The 23,966-nt window shown below is 31.2% G+C and overlaps 1 protein-coding gene across 1 annotated transcript in view; it reads left to right on the top strand.

The window, feature by feature from the left end:
- The window catches only part of ADGRL3 (adhesion G protein-coupled receptor L3), a 566,410-nt gene that overhangs the window by 182,033 nt on the left and 360,411 nt on the right, over positions 1-23,966 (top strand). Inside the window, exon 4 of the mRNA XM_025040294.1 lies at positions 2,680-2,893. Coding sequence (XP_024896062.1) covers positions 2,680-2,893 — 214 coding nt within the window. The remainder of the gene's footprint in view (positions 1-2,679; positions 2,894-23,966) is intronic.

The raw sequence follows: 23,966 nt of genomic DNA on the forward strand, positions 1-23,966 counted from the left end.
TTGTTAAATTAACTGGTTTTAAATTTAATTTAACTTGTGGTTAGTTAAAAAAATATAGCCAGATAATTCAATGTTGAAGCAGTTTCAACATGATTTTTTAATGGTTATACCAAAGCTAGAATGCAAATTGTCTCTTAGCAAATGCTCAAATATTTACTGTAAACACGTGGGAAAATTCTAATTTAAATGATCTTTTATTAATAATAAACCTCTATAATTCCATTTAAACTGACTGAAATCCTGAAACTGGATTCCCAAATTGGAACATTTTTATTATTCAATGATTCCTTTAATGAAAATACTAAATACATTAATGAAAATGTCTTTATCTATAAAAATAGACTCTCGGAATTAAAAATGACTTTATGTTTAAACAACCATCTAATTTCTGAGTAATAGGTAAATAAGGCTATTTTATTTTAGAAATAATAGAAATGCACATTTCAGAAATTCAGTGCCTTTCTATTGTGAGAATACTGTCAAAATGTTGACTGAATATCAAATTTTAAAAATATTGTTAACCACTTCTAATTATATGAACTCTCTTTGAGCCATGAATATGCTAGATGAGAGAAAGAGAAAGAGAGAGTCTAGAGAGAGAGAATAAACAAGATGTTGAATGACAATCAGAATGGAATTAACTGTGTACACTTGAGAACTTTACTTATGCATGGGGTCTATGGTACAGTTACAGCTTTTCTAAAATATTATAAAATCATGGTAAAACTAATGTCATTCTCAACTTTGAAATAATAAGTATGGTTTCATAATCAAATCAGTATTTTCTCTAAGTTTCAAGTGAAAATATTTATGGTAATAAAACCTTTCTCTCTACCCTTACTCTTTTTTTTTTTACTTTTTTGCTTCTTTTCTCTCTCTTTTTTCTTTCACATTTCATGCTTAGTAAAAAAAAGCAACAAGAAAAGTTGAATGTATTTATTTAAATACATGTTCTAACACATGAGTGAGTTAATTATCAGTGTAAATTTATAACTATCTCTAAAATTAATTCTCTTATGTGAAAATCAACTTATTGGATGTTTAGTAAACAATTTAGAATTTCAGTTACATCCATTTTAAAAGATTTGTTGAGTTTCAACAATTAAACATTTGACTTTCTTCCAATAATGTACAGATTATATTTGTAGTCTTAGAAAAGAAACTGTAAAACCTAACAGAAAAAGATAGATGTTTGGCTGTATAAAAATGAAATATATGTGTTCAGCAAACATCTAAAACAAAACAATAAACTACAAAAACATTTGCCACAAATATAAAGATCAAATTTTCAATTTTTTTGCTATACAAAAAACTTTTACAATGCAAACTTAAATGTGAACAAGCAATTCAGAAAAAAAAGAAATATGAGGGGTCAATAAATGTATGGAATTTTATTTCATTGTACAAATAGAATAGTAAAAATTTAAATAAGGTTTATGTCATTATCTATCACAATAACAAAATTTAAAGGAATCGGTGATATGTAGTTTTGAAGAGAATAGCATTGGTGATGGACATGTACATTTTTATTAAACATTTTGGACATCTACTTGATATTTGCCAACCTTGAAATATATATTCCCTTTGATACAATAATTTTATTTATAGAAATATATCATAAAATATATTTCAATAATTATATATATATTTTTTAATATTATAGCCTAGGTACACAATATGTTAATGCCTCTTTGCAGTATTGTGACACAAAAACACTGAGATATTCCTAAATGTCCATCAACATAAGACCAATTAAATATTTTATATATAATGCATCTATTAAGCATGAGGAATACCACATATAAATAAAAAAGATTTTCATCATATATTGTTAAATTAATAAAATAAATCAAGTTATGAAACAATATGTAATGTGCTATGACCTCTGTAAAATTTACTTGAGTGAATTAAAAAGGGGTGGGAGGAAACATTATATCTGTTTTTTCTGCAGAAAGTTCTGATAGGAAGGTTACCACATTGTTAACTGGTTACCTCTTGACATTGGGGGAAAGGTGTGGGCAGAGAGCAGAAAGAAAATTTAATTTTTCTCCTTACGTATCTCGTTTTCTTAAAGAAAATTAATCATTTCTGTATTTAACTCCAAAGTATATCGATTATGTTAACTATTACTTAAAACAATAAAACTGTATTTTAAAATTGAAATAGACATAATAAACTATTTAATTAAGACTATTTAAATAAATAAAATTTAAATAGACTATTTAAATATAAACGCAAGAACAATTAGTTCAATTTTTTTGGTAGCCGTTTTCATATACGAAGCAAAACACACGACACACACACACACACGCACGCACACGCGCGCGCACACACACACACACACACACACACACACCGCCCCCACCCCCTCGCCCCGAGGCTTATTTGAGTATTTTACTAAGCAAATTCGATGATATCTCTATACAGTCTACCTCATATACCGGCCAAAATTTTTAAAAATCTGGAACATTTTCTTTTCCATTTATAAGAAACTGTTAGATAAGGTTTTTAAGAAATAAAGGTATTCGTTAGAGTGATATTCTATTTTAGTTAGAATTATGAATTGTAACTGCCTTATTAGTTGGTATTAGCTTACCCAAACACTGGAAAGGCAAGCACATGAACTTTCCTTTGTATGTTATAAAAGGGACTTCTTTTTCCTCCTCCTCCTTCCGGTAGCTTTCAGCCGCGCCCCAATACCGATGGCTGTGGTACGAAGAGAGCTCTCCTGTGAGAGCTACCCCATAGAGCTCCGCTGTCCAGGAACAGATGTCATCATGATTGAAAGTGCCAACTATGGGAGGACTGATGACAAAATCTGTGACTCTGACCCTGCTCAGATGGAGAATATACGATGCTATCTGCCAGATGCCTATAAGATTATGTCTCAAAGGTATGAAACTTCTAATATTTTTTTCTTTGTGCATTTAATATAAACTCTCTACATGCATCTGTGTGACATTCAGCATAGGTAAGAACATAAATAATATTGTGTTATTAGAATAATTTGAACTACTTTTTCAATATCAAACTATTCTCCACTAAAACACTAGTGTTTGAAATTATGAATGACATTTGAAAATTATTAAAATTGATTAGGTTAGTTATTAAATTTCATGGTCTGCTTTATGTTTTCTAGAACTGGGTTCATTACATGAGAAACTCAATTTATTTTTCACATTTTCCAAAAGTAGAATTTTGTAGTTTTTTCCAGAAATTACAGAAAAGTTATTTTACTGCTAACAATTACTTTCTATCAGTGTGGGAAAAAGAATAAAAATTAAAATAACAGGCAATTTTTATAACCATTAATCAAAATACAGTATAATAAAAGACTATTGATTAAAGATTATTTGCCCTTGGAAACAATTTTAAAAGTTATTTTAAATAACTAGTATATCCGTTACTTTAATATATTTAAGTGTTCTAAAAAATATTGCCATATTAAAATATAAATTAAGGTACTGTATCACTAGATAAGAAAATAAAGATTTTCAACTCTAGAGAGTCTGGTCAATAGGATTCTATCCTATAGCAGTTTTAAATTATGTTAAATTTTTTTTATAAGTTTGCTAAATATTAGATATGTTTTAAGTATTTGTTCACTGTTATTGCGATTTCTTAGAAATCAGAGAACTCATTTATTTAATATAAGCCTTCATGCTTTCAGATTACTTGCTCACAAAGTAAGTTTTAAATAATAAATGATTTATTTAGTGAATTTGTTTTTTCTTTAGATTTCTATTTAGACATACCTTCTGTTGTGTAAAGATCTCTTAAAATATGGGGGAAATCTCAGCATATGTAAAAATAAATAAATTGAAGTATAAATTGAAGTATAAAAGCAAAAATAGAATGTTTCAAGGACTATCTTGTGCTTACAAAAGCCCTCTTTATTTTTAACCTTTTGTCTTCTTGATACTCTTAAAATTCAGATATGTATATGTTTGTGTGTGCTTAAAAAGTTGATAGAGTCAATACTTTATTTTTATAAGTTGCTGTTGTATAAATTATTAAGAGAAATTATAACATGCCAGGTTTCTGAGGATCAAAGTACCTGAGATATACTTGAAGGATAATGGTCTCTCTGGGAAAACCTGAAGGCTTTTGTTTTTCTATTTCTAAAACACTGGTTCATGCTAAGGTGAGTGTTTATGAGAAATCAAATTTTAAAATTAGGGGTACCATTTGATATTAGTTTAGTTGAATCTGGTTCTTGTGTATCTCTCGTTATATATTTGACATGCCTACAACTACGGTTAAAATTTCTAATGTTATGCGTAAAAGAAGTCTAATCATTTCATTGCATGTAGGTGTTGTAATGGTCTTTTAGGAGTGGTTTTCCATGAGTAATAAGGAATGGGCATTTTATTTGTTTCTGTCAGACCACCAAACATTGGATTCCATATAAGGTAATGGGTTGGGTAGGAGATTCTGCTTTTTCTGTGATTAGGTTCTCATTTAAAATGTAGCAGAAGCATTAACTTCAGCTGTTAGATTTCTATATGATTTTCATTGAGATTATTTTAATCCTTTCGTTGATATTATTAATGGCTCCCAAAATAAGCCTCTAATCTTATAATTATGCAGAAAAAAATCCTCTGGAGCTACTGAATTATATAGGATGTGACTATAAAGTGACAAATCTTCAGAGTAAAATTGCTTTAAGCGTCCTGAGTAAATCATTTGTGGAAGCCCTCCTGGTGGTTTCTCAAGTGAGAATTGTCACTTAACTGAAATAACTGTGGTTAATTCTCCACAGAGACAAGTTCCTTGCTTATATTTGGACTATATTTATACTTGTCCAAAATGAATGCTTTCAACCTTTTTGGAGAAGAAATCGGATTCCATCTTGTAAACTCCCAAGAGATAGGATGACCATGTCCACTTAAGCTGCTTTATAATGAACTTTCACTATCATACCAATGCAGAATATTAAATGATGCTAATAATTACTTGTATAATATGATCATATCCTGCTAATAATGATATGGACAGTTTATACAATGTGTTTGAGATAAAATCATAACAGAGAACATCTTTTATAAAATATATCTTAAATGATTGTATTTTCTTTCATTATAACTTCTAGAAATACACTATTTCAGGGTCTAAACATTTTTTAAGCATGCCTCTAGATGAGAGGACTATTACTAAAAAATGTACTTGTGTATCCTTGTATAACCTGGTTAAAAAAACCTTCATAACTTGCTTTAAGCTCATAAATTAGACAGATGTCACAGGTAAAGGTAGACATGAAATGGTATTTATACAGATGTTTGCATACACATTGAACGAATGCATAAATAAAGCTGTAACTTGTTAGCTAAGTGTGAAAAATTGGGGACTTAAATTGAAAAGGATATGGCATTTGATTTCCACATTTTCGTCCAGTAGAACTATGCAATCTGACATCTGCTCTAAAGAAGCTAATTTCCTCACAGCCTTTCAGATTCTATTCATGTTCTCAAATCTAAGTGTGTTCTCATGTCATTCTGCCCCCACTTTAATATTTCTGTGCTTTATCTTCTTTTCATTATCCTGCTAGAAGACTTGTTAAATATCAGAAAGCATTTACTTATCATTCTCAGAACTTCTAATCTCACTCATTATCATCTGCGTCCATCTTTATTGCATCTAAACATTTATAAACCTATATTATCACATTTTAGATAGTTGCTCTGTCTAAATTGTAGGCTTCTAGAGGGCAGACTTTCTATTCTTTTTACCTAAAACTAACTTTTGACATATAATGATGTGTAAATGAATTAAAAAATATATATTCTCCAATTTTGGCATGCCGCTTAAAAGCTTTCTTTACGCTATTATCTGAGTGGTTTTTATTTCTTTTTATTTTATGTTTACAAACTTCGGAGATCTTAGAAATAGTACACATAGCTTTGGAATCTAAATGTGAAAAACGACCACTGCAGAAATTTTACATTTCAAATTCAGCTGAGGTTTCATGTTATCTTCAGGTATTAATGGAAATATTTTCATTTTTAAGACCATCAGCTCTTGGAAGTCCATGATGTGCAGTTCTCTCTGACAGAGGATAAAATAAGTCAGGCATGGTTCCTGCCTGCAAAACTAGAGGATTTTTTGCAGATAAAAACAAATTATTTTATCATTTGCTCAATATTTTTTATCTCATTTACATTTATTGAGGACTTATAAAAAGGATAAAGCTCTTTCAGATATATGATATTAGGAGGTGTTCATTGGCGAGGAAGTGTTAAACCGGTCCTTGAAGGATGGCAGCATTAGAGAAACGAAAAGAGACCAAAGTGATATTAGATTATTAGTGGATGAACACCAAAAAGAATACAAGGGAATGACTTCTCTTTAATAATGGTTCATCCATCTTTTTCTGTCCTGGCTTCACAAGCTCATTGGTGTTCTGCTGTACAATGTTTAATTTAAAACCTCTTCCAAATGTGTCACTGCATGAAGCCAGCCCTGATCCCTATGCCCCAAATCCTCTCCTAAGATCTGTTACATTCTCTTAAGAAAGCTATCATTTCATGATAAAAGAGCTTGATGCTATTCCCTTGCTAGTAAAAACTCATTTGGAGCCTTTCTTATAGATTGAACATAAACTCCATCTAAGAGTGGGAAATTTAAATATCATGTAACATGATAACCTCATGCCAGCTTTTTACAACTTATTTTAAATATGTAATATAACAGCCTTACTTTACATGGAATTTCATATATTTTTCAAATTGAAAAGGCATTTGTGAATATGCATTTATAAATATATATGACATGCAACAGAAAATTGCACATAAGTGTACAACTCAGTGAATGTTCACCATGCTCATCCAACTAACAACCAGATGGAGACACAGAACTTTAACAGCACCTCAAACCCCCCACCTTGTGCCTTCTACCAGCAATATACCCCACTCACCAAAAATTGCTCCTATTCTAACTTAGAACCAAAGATCATTAATATGGACATTTAAAAAAATACCATCTTTAGAGTTTTCTATCAATCAGAGATGTTAAATATATAAAGTTGGAGAATTTTTTCTATTTGAGTGATCTGAGTTCTTTTAGCAGTATTTTAACAATATTACATTTTTATTTGTCATAGTCACATCAGGAACATGCAAAAAAAAAAGTGAAAGAGAATTGTTTCTCACATATCTAAAAAAGTTATATTTCAGTTTATATCAGTACCACTGCAGGGGATTTTACAGCTTATAGTAGATTTTGGTTTCTGTCGTATTCATTCCTGCCGAAGTTAAAAACTCTTTCAATAGGAGAAGAAGAAATGCCAGTGGCAATTTTTTGTATGTACATGGCTGAGTAAATACTATGCAATAACCTTGTGTATATACATGAGTTTTTTCAATGTGAGTATTCTTTCTTCCCTTCACAGATTCATTACATTATGTCTTTTATTTCTGTTTTGAATTATAACAGATCAGAAACAGTTTCTCATAAAAGGTATTTTTCCATTGAATCCATGTTCTTTGCAGTAAAATGAACAGATAGGCATAGAAACTATAATCTATAACTCAGTGCTTTAAGGATGATTGTTGTGTGCATGTTTATTAAAAAAAAAAAAAAAAAGACAGGACATGAAGGAAGAAAGAAAGGAAAGTAATTACTATTCCAAAACCCCAAATACAAAGAGTATGGAAAAACAGGAAAGTTCTTATCTGGAAGGCATTTATATCTTCTCTTCTAATATTTTGACCCATTGAAATTCTGAGAAACTATTTTGATAATAGTCTCCTAAAATGCTTCCTAAAACTCCTTGCTATTAACTTAATTTTGAATGGAATTATATGTTATATATGTGTAGTTCTAAATTTAAAAATTGAGTAATCAATTCAAATATCTCAGGAGAGCTTAGAGTAAAAGCTAAAGGGAGTTATGTTAGCTGTCTCTTTTGGGCCATGAGAAATATTAACCATTTGTGCAGCGGTTCTTGAAGCGTGGCTCATGGAAATTTGGAATCCCTGAGGTCTTCCCAGGAATTCCAGGTCAGAACTATTTTCATAACAATACTGACATATTGTTGCCTTTTTCATTGTATTAGATGAAGGCCCTGGTGATTCAAGAGCAATAGCCTGTAAAAGTTCTGGAGTCTTAGCAGGGATCGGGGCAGTAGCAACAATGTACTTTAAAATATTTCTGTTTTCATTTCTAATATGATAAATGTCAGTAGATATAACTCACATAAACTGATAGTCTTTGAGAATCTTAATATTTTAAGAGTTAAAGAGCTCATGAAACAAAGTAGGAGAATTGATGCTTTTGCAAATTTTTTTTTCACTTTTACTTATTAGCTAAACATTAGTCATTTTTATTTTGTTTTCATTATTTTCGCATTGCATAATACTCATTCTATTTGTTTTAAATTAATCTAATCTTTTTCTATGAGTGAATTATTTTTGCAGGGAAGACTGTTATACAGCAGTCCCTGCCCCTACAGAGCCCATTGTAATTAGACCCATTGTAATCTGAAAATGATTGAGTCCTCTTCTGTTCAGACACTCATGTGATTAATCTTTTATAAAACTATAAAAACTGCTTAAAATGAAAAATAAAATGACTGAAATAATAGAAATTTAGATTAGCTTATTTTTAAATGAACTGTATTGCATAGATTAGTAGTATTGGGCTGGGGGAGCCCTGCCATGATATTATTTTAAACACAAAAATGTTGGAAGAACTTAATTTATAAGTATGTATACTGGAAAAAAATGTTTTTCATTTTAAAGGACCATCGATTTTAATCTTCTTTGGAAAAAAAAGGAGTCAATCTTGTAAAGACAGAATTTGAGAAGCTTGCTATGTTTTCCAGTATGCTTTACATTTTCTGAGTTATTTTAAATTTGTCAGCATTAGTTGTTAACTCCAGTTAACTTAGCCGTTAGTAAATACATTGCCAAACTAACTAAACAAAATAAGCCTAAAAGGTATTTAGATACAGATAGTCTGATAAATTTACTTGGAATTTGTCTTGTTTCACATTTCATTTATAAAACATAAGAATCTTTTTTTTGTTGTAATTTTTTTTGTTGTAATTTGTTGTAAGCAATGAGCACCTTAGTTGTTTTCCCATTTCTAACTTTTTAGATAATTTTACACTCTGTGGTCAGTCTATAGAACTTGATATCTTATGGAAAATATTTCTAAGATATTACTGAGGAAGGAAAGATTAAAAAGTTTTTGAAAATTAGAAGATATGGTATAAAAATACTTGAGATAATTATCTTCAGTATAAGTTAAATCTCAATGGAAAAGAGTTAAGCAGATTATGAACATTAATTCTGTTACTAAACTCTAGAAAAATTAGTTATAGTGATATAGAGTAGACATTCTGAATCTCTTAGTTTCTCTATTATTACAATGATTATAAAGATTTCTGGGTTATTCGGTGAGTAGATCCCAAAGTATTTTGATTGTCTTTCATTTTTTCTTTTTACTGATGAGACAAATTACATAGAATTTAAAAAAAATTATCTGAAATTACTTACTACACGTTAGCACAAACATGCCTGCTCTCTCTAAATACAAAGCCTATGATTTTTTTACTACTTTTTTCCTTCTTTTAAGACACTAAGAATAATTTTTGTTATAACAAAAGATGTTTATTCGCTTTTTTAGTATATTAGTAAAGGCAAGCGAAAGATTCAAATTCATCCACATTTTATATAATTCAAACGAGAGTAAGATTTCTATTTTTTCCTTTTTGATTTACTTATTTATTTATCTAGAACCACCTTGTTGTACAGAAAGGCTTGCAGTGGTTGAAAGTACGAAGGCATTGAAGTTGGGGTCTAGAGATGGAAAAAAGCAAGGGTTGCAGGGTCTTATACCAGCAGGATAGAGAGGTGACAAAAGGAGTTGAGCCAGGTGGACCTAGAGAGGCTATGCCCTCCTAAAGAGACAGTGGCTCCTGCTTCAGCAAGCTGCTGCTTGGTGGGAAGGAATGCCCAGGGTTAATGGATCTGATTGCTCTGAGGATGGCGTAAGTGAAGATTTCCTGATTTATAAATATCAAAACTCAATTTTATAGAATCCTCAGGTTTGAATCTCTGATATTGGAAGTTAGACGGTGGTTTTCCCTGCAAGAGTGAGGATGACCATGGACAGAGGTTGGAATGGTACATGAGGAGAATTGCTGGAATGTTTTGTGCCTTGATCTGGGCTGGTTACTTCGATGTGTACAGCTGGTGAACAGCTCATAGAACCATGAAACCAAGCTGACAAAATTGATCAATGTAGCCATTGAGTGTCATCCTTAAGAAACTGCCCTGTCCTTGCCTTTGGATTATTTAGTCAGTTTTCCTTTAGCTGTAGTTTTAATATCAAAGATTAATGTGCCCGAATAAATAGAGAATATATTCAGTTGTTATTGTTAATAATACGCATTAACATTTATCATGTACTTTTTATTTGCCATGTACTCTGATAAAGAATGTATCTTTCATTGTTTTAATTATTCCTCCCCATAAGAAATACATAATTGTATCACTTCCATTTTGCCAATGAGATCATTAAACCACTTAGAAATTGACTTGCTGATTATTTTAAGCCAACATATAGGCTTATTTGAGAGATTTGGGCCTTGTTTATTATAGTAGTGGTGATTAAATGATGAAGTTTTAAGAATAGTTAAAAACTGCTCCTGGTCGTGATCATGATCATGGGAAAAGAAATTCATTTCCTCTGTTGCAAACACTCAACCAAATATTGGATTGATTTGACTCAGGTTTTATCAATATTCAATTAGAACCACATACAAATTTTTATTATTGAAATTTTTGATAGAAACAATTGAATTATTGTGAATCTGAAACTCTCCATCTTCTAAACCTCTTTTTTATTTGAATCAATTATGTTTATAAAGTGTTTTAGATAATGTAATGTAATACAAAAATAAACATTGATAGAACAGAGCTGATTGTATTACTGAATATTTACAGATATAACTATGTGTTGCAATATTTATTGAGAACTTCCAATGGGCCAGACAATATTCTAAGTACTTTGCATGTCTTAAATCATTTAATTCTTCCCTAGAGCCAGTGAAATGGATATGGTTGTCATCCTTACTTCAGTGTTTAAGCAACACAGTGATTGGCAAAGCTGCATTTTTAACCTAGGCAGTCCAGCTCCAAAATTCATGATAACTACTGCAATCTGTTACATTGTGAGCCATGTCTAAAATGTGTACTGGTTTCAATAAATTGGGCTGACCAAGGAAATGAGGATGAACTATTACTGAAAATATATGCATGTGTGTGTGTGCCTGTATGTTCACCCTCATACACATGTACAGTAATAGTGGTTGGTTATCATTTTCACATACAAATAATGAGAACATGGCATGAAGCTTTTTAAATTATGTGGAATTTATTTTCTAATTTAGAATAAGTTTTCTGGCAAAAACACTCAAATATTGTGATAAAATATATGAAATCAGATTTTATTGTTTTTAACATTTGGGAGTTCACAGGGACACGATTATCTATACAAATACTTCCGGAAAGATGAATTTACTAGGGATAATAGTAAATAAGTTGACATTTGCATGGTATATAGAAATAGAAGAAAATAGATGTCACAACGTTCAAACTTTAGGACAGAGAGGACTCAGGAGTTTAGAAACTAAATACATCACATGAGTACTTGGAAATACCTGTAAGTGAGAAAATATATTATTCCAGCCTTTCTTAATGAAACTTGAATATAAGATTTTATACAATGTAAATCTTCACAAAGTTTTTACTAATAAGTTATAAAAATGAAAGTGGATCTTTATTTGTACCACTCTATAGTAATTCTATTTGACTATTTGGATCAGCTTTTTCTTGTTTGTATTCTGATTTTTTTTGTTTATTTGTTTCCTATTTGGACTAAATTGTGCTGAAAACATATTGTTCAATTGGGCTCCATGAATGCTCTACTAGACACAAGTTTAATTGATTCGTTGTTTCTTAATAATTCTCTATTAAGAATATTACTAAATATAGTAATATCATGCTGTGTAATACATTTTAAATCTTCCTATGATGTGTTGATGTGAATAATTTAAGAGAAATATATATTTCCCAAGTTCTTGAGGAATAACTATTACCCTAATATTTATTATTATGAAAAAAAATGCATTAATGACACTAGTTTCTGTAAAATTAGATGTTTATCACATGTGTATCAGGGACATATGTAAATCATATTTATAAAATGGTAAATGCACAGTGTTTTTTCATGCAATTGGCTGATTTCAGCATATAATATTTGAATGTATGCTTTGGCTTGAAAGACTTGAGGTCTTTCCAAAAAATACTAGCATCCATAGCTATTAGTACTATCAACAATATGAAAATAAACATTTAGAGCTGTTTCTTGGACTTGTTAGTGTATTGAGGAAATAGCACTTGAAAAAGAGTATAAGCCTATAGGGATATTGCAATATGGAAAGAAAATATACTTCAAAAGTAATAAAGGCAAGAAGAGATGTCATTACAAAAAGAAGAAACTAGAAAAATATGGGTTTGAAGGTGAGTAGATGGTAATTGAACTCAACAGAACATTTTCAGCTAAAATTATTGATGTTGTTGAGTTATTTAGAGACACTTCGATGTTTTCAAACCATCACCACTGATCATTAAGCAACTGTGTATGTTTTACATTTAATGTAAATTAATATACTCTTAGATATTTTAATTTACTTATCAGATATTATACACTAATTTTATGTGATTTATGATAACTCTCTACTAATGGGAACATCTTATTAAAGATAATATCTCCTGATTTAGAAACATTGTCTTCTCTGTTTCATAATAAAAATAGTTTTTGTTTTAGATTCAGAATTATACCCATGAAGCCCACCAAACCATGGCCATGTGCTACAATGCTTGAGTGTTTCTGTTATATGTCATTTATGTTATATATGTGTTTCTGATATGTTATACTTACACATTTCTAACTCTATCTAGATACTAACTTTTATTATCATTTCTCTCCCTAAACCACAATTTTTGTTTTGTTTTGTTTTCGTTAGGACACAGTGTAAAAATGCCTATAACTATTTTCACCACTTATAACCTTCCGCATAGTGGTATTATTTCTCTGTAGGTATTTCAGAAATTAAGGTCACAAAAATGTACTTCTCTATAAATTAGTCTCTGAAAAATCTGTTATAATAAAATGTCTTTTACCTTTCCAAGGAATTCAAGTAGATCATTTTTGCCTGAGGAGATAGAAGGATTCTGAATTACTTTCCAAGTTTGGTTCTAAAAAAAGAACATAGAATCCTTCAAATGATCTTACATTCAATTACTTACTCCAATAGTAGTTCTCTGCTGTGAAATAAATAAATAAACAAACAAATAAATAAATAAATAAAACAATTATGTGTAATGTAATCCTTCACTGAAATATTAGAAGTTCAAAGGCATAAATTAGTAAAAGCAGTGCAAGCCTACATTGATAATAGCATGGAACATGAGCCTACTGCAAAAATCACAGAAAAATGTGTCTTAATTGAAGTTGTACCTAAAATGTTATACATTAGTGCATATAAAGAAAAAATAATTTTTTGGTTGAGTACATATTTGATGGCTGTAGTTGCCTTATAAAAGAATGTAGGCAACAAAAGACAAAAATAAATTGTAGCATAAATCTTATCCCGTAGATTCTTTTACTTTGTTGTACTACAGTTATTGTGGGAAATAATTAAAGAACATGTTGTTTTGATGATTATAGCATGAATTCAATGTATCCTTAGAATGGAGCTTGGAAACCATATGCCAATAGTGTTAGCATACATGTGTGTACACACACACACGCACACACACACACACACACACACACAAATAATAGAGAACATAATTTTTGAGCTATAGATATATAGGATATTTACGATTTGTATTCTAGGGTGCAGATTAATTTCAAGAAAAATATGACATTTTTTCCTCTGAAATAGAAGTACACTGTTACCTAATGATTCAAGATTTGAGGTTTACTGTTTCCCTCATTTAAAAAGTAGAGGAATATCTTTCTTATCCATTTATTTTATTATTTTATTTAAAAAATTTGTGTCAGGAAAATAGAAGAGACATGATTATTTTATTTTATTATTGGCAGTACTAATACTTAAACAGATAAAATGATTAATCTAAGGTTAAAAGTGACCCTGTGCCATTTTTTTAAGTTTAACTATATAAATTTGTTTCATCACCAGCCTATTGGAGAACAGATGACTTGTATTTGTTATTATGAAATAAAAGTATATCTTTTTTTATTAGCAAGATAAAAAAAATTAAATTGTTGGACTTTAAAATTGAAAAATAGAAGTTTCTAATTATGAAAGGAAACAAATTGGAAATGAGATAGTCAACAGTTGTATAAAGACTTTATAAAGAAAAATATGTCTTTTGGAGCACTAAAATTATATTAGTTTTAGTAAGATTTAGAAACTACTCCCTACTCTTCAGATACTTAGGCCTCATCTTCTAAGTTCAGAGCATGTGCTTTGAAATCTTTGCAGCAGACTTTGGTTTGAAATGCAAGCCATGTGTCCCAGTGCACATTGCTTCTCTGAGCAACTTGGAAGCAAAATACTTGCATCGAAGGCTCATAAGGAGAATAGAAAAATCTATGATTTTTCATATGTGTTGCATTACATTGCTAAATTGATTACTATTATGACTAGATATATATTTTTACATTTTCTTCTATTGTTGAATAAGAAGTGTCTTTCTGGATTTCTATAATATTTGTTTTCCTATGTAAGTCAAAAGTGACATGTATAAAAAATTCCTGTCAGAAAGAATCTCCATTATGTCTTTCCAGTGCATCAGCTTCATATTCTAAACAAATGTTATGATGTATTTAGATTTTTAGATTTCTTTCCTTGCTGTACTTATTTTTAATTTTTTTTTTTATTTTATGACCTTTGGCTAAAGAGTTTGGTTCTGAGTAAATCCTTATAGCACGTGAAATTTGCCTTTGAAACCATAAAGGTGTGTGTGTGTGTGTGTGTGTGTGTGTGTGTTTGTGTGTGTGTGTGTGTGTGTTTTGGTTTGTTTTTTCCATTGTGGAGACTTTCATTTCTTTAATTTCCGGGACCTCAGTAGTCTCTTTTCTCCACCCCACTCCTTATTTTATAGTCCTCTATAAGAATGCTATCACTTTTTTACTTTAAAATTATCTCTATGATTTTGAATGTCACTGTAGATTTCCAATTTTCTTATTTTTCTTTCACCAAATGGGTCAAGATCTAGTAGGCCAATTCTAACAAAGTCTGTTTCTTTTCAGACAGTACAAGGCAAACTCTTTGCTTTGTATATCTATTCAATAGGCCCCAGCAAAAATTACTCGTTAATGTTATTGTACCAGTTTTTGAAACTTATAGAACATGACCTTATTCCTAATATCGTAAAATCTACAAAACATTTCTTTTCCTAATTAACCAATTTAATGTTAAATACAGTTTTTTAGAAAAATGTGAATGAGCTTTGGGTCACTAAATTCAAGTCTGTGTTAGTGAACTCAAATCATTAATTCTCATAAGGAATAATACGCTTTGACCGTAATTTGGCAAACAAGTTTTGGCACATATTCAGTACTGTGTTCATGAAGCTCAAATAACCATGATTAAAGATAATGTAAATTTTATTTTTTTCTGACTTTCTCAGACCCTAAATGATATTACAAAAGCATCTATTTACATACTAAGACTCAAAAATATTCCAAATTAATTTTCTCAATTATACTTTGTGTCAGCAGTGGTAGGGCCTAGTCTGTCAGGGTTTCACTGTGATTTTAAGCTAGAGGAAGCAAAATAATTATTTTTGGAAACTTTTTAAAGAGATGAATGAAATTAAAAAAATGAATTTGTATCTATCTTAGCAGGTGAGTGGAAGTACTATCATTTCTAGGTCATGCAAACTGCTATAGCTAAGGATTTCCATCATCTTTATGTCTTAAAATAGTTTATGGTTTTTAAAGCAAGTTGTTTTAATATAAGTTGTTAGATTATGCATCTGTTAAGAAAGTTTTAGTTTTAAATGAGATAGATAAAAATACATAAATATATAAGTAAATAGAAGTATATTGTTTCAGATAAATGAATAGTCTTTGGAAAAGTTGAGTTGCTTATGAGTTGCTTATGAATTGCTTGATTAGGGCCTTTGTGTCTTATTTCTGCTAACTCTGGGTTGGCTGCTTCCTTAGTCATCCACAAGGTGATATCCTCCAACCCACAGTAACTCCAGGCGCATTCTCTCTCTTATGACTAAAGGTGTTCCAAGATTCTCTGTACCCTAAGGAGACCTCTTTATCTCTGCATGCCCAGCCAAACCCATTTCTCCTGACTGGAACAGCCTGAGCTCACATCGCTAAGCAATCTGTGTCAGAGGGTAGCATATATAGAGTGCCTTAAGCCAATGGTTCTCAACTGGGGATGATTTCTACTTCCTAGAGTGTATTTGGCAATGCCTGGAGACATTTTTGGTCATCACAACTGGAAGGGTGGTGAAACTGTCTTGTGTTAAGAATCTAGGCATGCTGTAAAACATCCTACAATGCACAGAACAATTGCTCAACAACAAAAATTATCAAGCCCCGAATGTGATAGTGCCAATATTGAGAAACCTTGCCTTGAGCCAGTCAGTATCCGCCCTAATCCAAGATGAAGCTCATGCCTAAAAATGAGAAAAGAATGTTCACTTAAGGTAAATCTGTATGTTCTTGACAGAAAATAAGAGAAACAGGTGCTGGAGATATAATCAAAATTATCCATCCCCTACTCCCAAAGTAATCCAGTGTTTAATGTGAAGTAGCACAAAATGGTTTACCCTTTGCTATAAATGACAGTTCTAGGTGTAATACTCTGTAATACTGACAGATATAATCAAGGTTATGATTATTTTCAGTGTTTTGCTTCCCATTTAGGAATTTTTCTATATACTTACAGGAGGCTATATTTTGAGCCATGAAAATATCACTGGATTTATAAGAAATGTAGCTTGAGAATGTCTCCACAAATAATCCCTTTTGGTTTAGTACTCAACAATTAAATTTTGAAGATTTTCTCTATTCTATTTCACATCTTTTAAGCAATAATCTTTGTAGACTTTTGGAGAAAAAGGTCTTAGAGATTTTTAGAGAAAGATGTCACAGTGTCATCTCATTCTGACAGTATTGTTGAAAATATCTTGGTAGACCACATACAAAGCAGTTACCCACATGCCGTTTACATTAGTAATTAGCAGAGAGAATTTTAGGAGGGATTATGGACAATGTCATCACTCCATTGTCCTCTTAATGAAGTAACCAGCACAGTGGTGAGCCAGCTGCACTTTTAAACCCAGCAGGCTAACTTGTGGAATAGAAACTGTTAAGTGTCAGAGGGAAGGGTTTGAATACAAAATTTGCTACTGATGAATGTGCTAAGAAGACTCTTGTTAGGAAACATTTCTTGGATGATGCAGTCTAGGAGTTTAGAAAACTTCAGGGCTCTTTTCAAGTATATATCACCATAAATTTTCTAGTTCAGCTGTAGCCACTTTGTAGGCTAAGGGACCGCAAAGTCTAAAAGGATAAAAATTCTCCCTTGCACGTGAAGACCCTCATCCATAAGACTAGAACTGGAATTATTTGAGTTCACTTTTTTATATAGACACACAGGTTTAGGAATAAAGTATTCATCTCTCAGCAGTCAGAACATTTTCAGAAAGAAACATTGAAGAAGAAACAGCAGCCCTTTGAAAAACTAATCTTACTAAGTCCCATTCCTTAGTTTTTTTCCTTTCCTTTTTCTTGACATCAGGCATTCAGTTTAATGACACCAATGAATAAGAATGATTCCAATACCAGGCAAAGCACATACTTAAAAATGAGTGAGGGATGCTCAAGGTAAATCTGTATGTTATTGATAGAAAACAAGATAAATAGATGATGAGATAATGTAAGGCACTCTACTTATTACACTGTTTGCCACTATTCATCCCCTACTCCAAAGGCAGTTCAGTATTTTATGTGGAATATTATTAAATGGTTTATCCTTTACTAGAATAACAATGCCAATGACAAAGACTCAGCATCTCAAAACCTTTGAGGTCACTGCAGCACCACCTCCCCCCAAAAAAAACAAATGAAACCAATCAAAGAAGACAAAAGTTGTGCCCACATTTTGGTGCTTCAATTTTGAAAGACAACCAATGCTTCTGGTTTAGTCTCACAGCACTTAGAACATTGGGTGTCCCATGATCTGATTGGAGATCCTGCATGCAAGGAGAGATATTTGGCACTGAGTAAATTTGAATTCAGATTTTAGTTTTGTTACACGTTTTGTGTCTAAGGCCTTTGTGAATTCTTCCACTCTTTTCATCACTGGTCTGCGAAGACCGACTAAAGCCCTGGGCTGACCCTCTGCGATGAGTGTTCACTGGTGCTCCTGACTTGAGACGTAGATGCCTCCTAACTGGTAGCACCTCTCCTCTGCTCCAGGTTGTTAAGGTCAAGCTAATAATGAAAGAAACTGGACATGGGAGCACAGGATAAGCTTCATACCAACAGCAGCTTTTAAAATTACTTTAAAACTGTTTAATCAGTGATACTTTTGCTCTGAAATAAAATGTTCATAGTAAGAAAAAACAGAAATGCCATCACATTTTGCTCTTGGAATGAAGTAACTAGTGAACCTCATGCTGAATTTTTTTAAATGTTTAAAATTGTATATTATGACTTAGTAAAAATGTAAATAAATGATATGATGTTATTTCTTAGAAGCATCTGTCAACTCTACTAGTCAGTCATAATAAATGCAAGAATATGCATTCTCAATAATTCTCATTCTATATAAACACCATGATATACAAATATTTCTACTTATAATCTAGGATACAATTAAATTAAGGGTAGTTCAAGATCCTTGATTTCAAACTAAAGGTATAAAAAAAAGTTTGTTTTGTTTTGCCAATAAAATTACTTTGATACAAAACATGCCAGTTTTATTTTTCGAAAATCCAACAAATATCCAGAGTTTCTGTATTGCAGTAGACTATTCTTAAAGACTTGAAAACTGATGCTGCCCAAGTCCAGCCTTGATAGCATGAAAAGACTCAGATTAACCGTAGAGACAAACTATTGCTAAAAATGCTTCCACATAGGCTACTGTGCCAGTAATCATAAATCCCAAGGTTCTATCTTAGGAAAATAGATGGTGATACTGCCGTGGAAGAACAACCTACATGATAAGAGAATGAATTTCTGTAAGGCCTACAAAGCTGGACCAGTCTCCCTCCATTGCTCACCTGCAGCTGGCCTCCCACATTTGCACACACAGCTTTCCCTTTTTGATCATGTCTCTTTATACTTCAAATCTTGCTCCTTCTGATCCAACCATGATGGAATCCTTGAACATGACAGACATAAAACACCTATTATTGCTATTAATTCTTCCATTGATCAATTTAACAGCCTAAACAATGTTTCTGTTAATTTACTGTGAAATACTCTACATTCAAAAGTATATGCAAAAAGAAAAAAGAAAAACTCCTGAGTACAGTCAGCCTTATAAATAATGAGGGAATTTTTTTTTCAAAACTATTAAACAGAAACTGAGGCAAATATTAGAAATGCAAAAGGAAAATGGCATTTTACAAAGTCAATCGATGTTCTTTTATTTATTGAAATAAATAAAAGAAGCTCCCATAGCTTTAGGTGATAAATAGAACCTTGTTAAATGGAAGATATGCGCACCATCTAGAGGGTTTGCCTTGTTGGAGTGCTAACCATATGCAGTCAGATCTTTTTTATTATTAAAGAAAATTCAGAAACTGGATCCTTATGAAAATCTCCTAAATTTTAAATTTTGAATCACTTAAAAAATACACCGTGTAGTTCCAATTATACCTGAAGAGATTTAGCTTATATTTTATTGGTGTCTTCTAGAATCTTGGAGTTTAAATATGAATTACCATGGATGATAATTCCTTCAGAAAGTCAATGAATAGGGCTCTATTTCATCTTTTACTAAATTTTATTTCAATCATTCAGAGATCTTAATTAGAATAAATGATCTCTCAAGTTTATAGAACCACAATATCAGATTTTGTTTTAGTTTACTTTCAAAATCATAGCACGTGCTATGTCTCATGTCTGTTTCGGGTGGTGGTAGTAAAAGGAGAGCTAAAGACCATTAGGGTATAACATTGCGACACATACTGAAATTATGTCAAAGCAAGGTTTTTATAATTAAATTTGGTCAGATCCAAATAGTAAAATGAATTATTATAGGTTTATTAGAAATTGTTTTCCCTCAAACATGATGTCATTAGAAATGATATACCATCACTTAGTAATTTGAAAAGATGTCACCTAAGTAAATCGAATGAGGTGACACACATTATCACTGATTTTCATAGTTGAAAAATATAGAAATATAGCTGTAAGTTTCCAAATATAACTTATTCAGTGCCAAACATCTCACATTTATTACTTAGCTGTTCTTTTGTTTATTTGCCTGTTTTGCTGGTCTTTTTACATATTTTGCCATATGTGCAAAATAAGAGTGAGAAGAAAATGATATTTCCGTCCATTAATTTTGTCTTTTAAACATGTCTTTTTTTTTTTTATAGGGTTATCTTTTGTGGAAAACATTGCATAGTTATATGGAATTTACTGTACCTTTATTTTATATGATTTGAGAATAGTTTAGATCACTGATATGTGAAATAGTATAAAGGTATAACTTAGATTACCAATATAACTAGAGGTATTAGTGGCATCCAGTTAGTTCAATGATGTGGCAGCTGTTCTTGAAACAGAGTGTTTTTTTTTGGGAAAATTAATATTTCACTGACTACCTGTGATCTTATTTGGAATTCTTCCTTATGACTAGGGTGAAAAAAACAGGTGTGTGTGTGTGTGTGTGTGTGTGTGTGTGTGTGTGTGTGTGAAAATTGTCACTCTTCATTTTTTTAGTTTAGCATTCTGTCAGAATGTGTGTTAATGTTTATTTGTTTGTGTTTATGAAATAAGCCTTATCAACTGTGAAACTATTAACTATATAGAGGAAGTCACAGCAGTAATGAGGCAAGAAAATCATTGCCAACAGTATTCTTATTGGTTAGTCTGTTTACCAACTTTACATGGCAAAAGGATATGAGTTCCAAATTGTTTAATGTTAAGATTAACATTTACTCATCTTTATTCCCAGAGAAATCTACAATCATATGTTATTTCTTACCTTCTGAAATAATAAATTCTGACTCTGCAGACATGTACAAATACATAATTAATGAACAAGATATAATATGCTGTATATACTATTTTGGACTACACTCCAAAGACTATTTTAAAACCTTTATTAGGTTTCATAAAGTCACTTATGAGTAAGAATGGGCCTGATTAATTTTTGTGGCTATTAATATTTAATAGCCTAACTCTTAAAGAAGTAAACATGGTTCTTTTTAAAGAAGAAAACATCTAAAGTATTTTAGGTTCATTTTTAAAGAATTGTTTCATATTTTAACTGATGTTATTTAGTTTAGTTTCTCTGTACGTATTTAATATTTTAGAATTCTACATCCTGAATTTCCTTTCCTATATTTATGTGTACAATCCTGATTATACAACCCAGCTTCACCTAATATTGTTATGTCTTAATCCTTCTTTCCCTTGGGCATGCCCCATCTTATTTTCAAATGTGTAACATTGTGATAACAAATATATCAAATTTGGACCCTCCAGCTTCTGATCTGAATTTTAAAAATGGCCTGTGAGTAGTTGGTTTTAATATATAGAATAAAATGGGCATAAATTATCCATGGTTACTTTTGCTATCTTTAATAAACTTTCTCTCCAAAAGAAATTTAAATGATAATAGGTACCAAAGATGTGTCATATGTTGGGTGGTACGTATTTTTGTCTAAACAGAGACACTTTTGAAACCAAAAGTTCATGGTGTTGGGAATTTTGTCAAGATCATAAGGGTATAACAGGGGAGCCCTGGACTAACTGGGACATGTGTATGAAAGCTAGCAACCAGAATTAACTATATTTTTTATGAACATTTCATGTTAAGATAAGAAAAGTAATGCATGTGCTGCTTATAAAAGGACACAATTTCATTTTTAATGCAAGGGAATCTATGATGCAAACATTTAATATATAGTTTTATTGACTGCCTAACCTAGTACTTTTCTTTGAGGCAAATGTCACATTTCTAAAATCCATTCTTCATTTAGGCTTATGTGAGTAATGCATTGTTTCTTCATCTCTAATGGGTCCTATTACCAAAGATTGCCCTGGGGTAGGTCAGCAAACTATAGTTTAGAAGATATGTAATTTAAATTTAGACATGATAGGTCACCTTCTTATATTAGGACTGATCTTTAAAGGATGTAATGAGCAAGAAAACATTATTTTCAACCTTTGGGAAATACAACTTAATGTTTCAGTAGTGTAAATGATCTAGCAGATCAAAGGAATATCTTTAGACTAAGTATTTGTTAAAGAGTTCTCTAGAAATAATTTTACAGAGATTATAGTGAGATAGTCAAGTGACTAGAGCATATCGTATTTCTTCTTGAATTTTAGCAAGAAGATAGGAAACCATTCAGATGTTCAATTTACTCTTCTAACATGTTATCTGCTTGAAAGGGTAAAGAAAAAAAAATGGTTTTAACCATAGGGAAAAGAACATTACATTATTATTTCAAAAGAGAAAGTCTTTCATTGCTTTTAGATTAGAAATTTATTTCCTAGAGATCGAAAAGTAAATACTATTAAGAGTTAGTGAGATGAAGCATTAGAATTAGTGATTTGACTAAAAAGTGACAAAATTTTACTTCTTAAAATATTTTTTTTATTTTTAAGCATAGGGAAAGTATTCTTTTTTTTTTTTTTTTTCCTCTCAAGTCTGTTATATCAAAATGTCTATATATGCAGGACTATTCTGAATTACGGAGATGCTAGATGCTCTCATAAATAAACCCCAACATTTCAGTGGCTTAACATAGAGATGTATATTTCTTATCCATTTAAGACTTTAGAGATGATGCTTTAGCAGGTGATTTTTTTTCATATGGTTATCAGAAAACCTAGGGGTTCCTCCAACTTGTGATCTCATTTTCCCTAGGGCCTAGGAGTCTCCTGTATGCAGATGGCAGAACTGACAGGGACATGGACTAAATGCAGAGGAACTCTAACTGCTCCCCAAAACCCTAGCCTAGAAAGGTCACCTATCACCTCCAATCATGATCCACTAGAAAGAACTAATCACATAACCATGCCTAATGAGGAGTTCTGCAGATCTATAGTTTCTTTAGATGGCCACTTCCCACATCCTGGAATAAACAACATGATTTTGTTGGACAACTATCTGTCTGTACCATAGTAACTATGGTAAATTTAATTTGATAGTGAAAGGCCATTCAAAAGATAAGTATTTACAAGATATCAAAGTGTTACTTCCAGGGAGGCAAGATGGGTCCCTGAGAGGAAAACTATCTTTAGAGAACATCTTTATCACATTTTGAATTAATACTATGTGCATGAAAGAGCTGATTAAATATCAATTATATTTTTAAAAATTTTATGCACAAATTTAATGGGAAGGAAGCTTCGTAATCAGTGACTCATCCAACCTGGTGTTTTATTATAAACTATATAGACATTTTCTATTCTCTCAGTACATTACAAAATAGAAATTTCTCATTTAAGGAGAATAAAAATTGAAAATAAGGATTAGCATTTGCTTTATTTTCCTGTTGGAAAATGTTCCCACTAATTCACATGGAAGAAAAAAAAAAGTCTCTTTATTCTAGTCAAATTGAAATGTAGCCAATTTAAGCATGCAACGAGTTTTAGAAACAAAAGCAGCTATAGCATAATACTTGGAATGATTATGATATCATTCTATCTTTCAGCTGTGAGGTTATTGTGAATTTTATCAAATGAAGCATTTACTGGTACAAACCTGC

The sequence above is a fragment of the Pteropus alecto genome, unplaced genomic scaffold (genome assembly GCF_000325575.1).
Source record: "Pteropus alecto unplaced genomic scaffold, ASM32557v1 scaffold57, whole genome shotgun sequence".
In the NCBI taxonomy this organism is placed as follows: domain Eukaryota; kingdom Metazoa; phylum Chordata; class Mammalia; order Chiroptera; family Pteropodidae; genus Pteropus; species Pteropus alecto.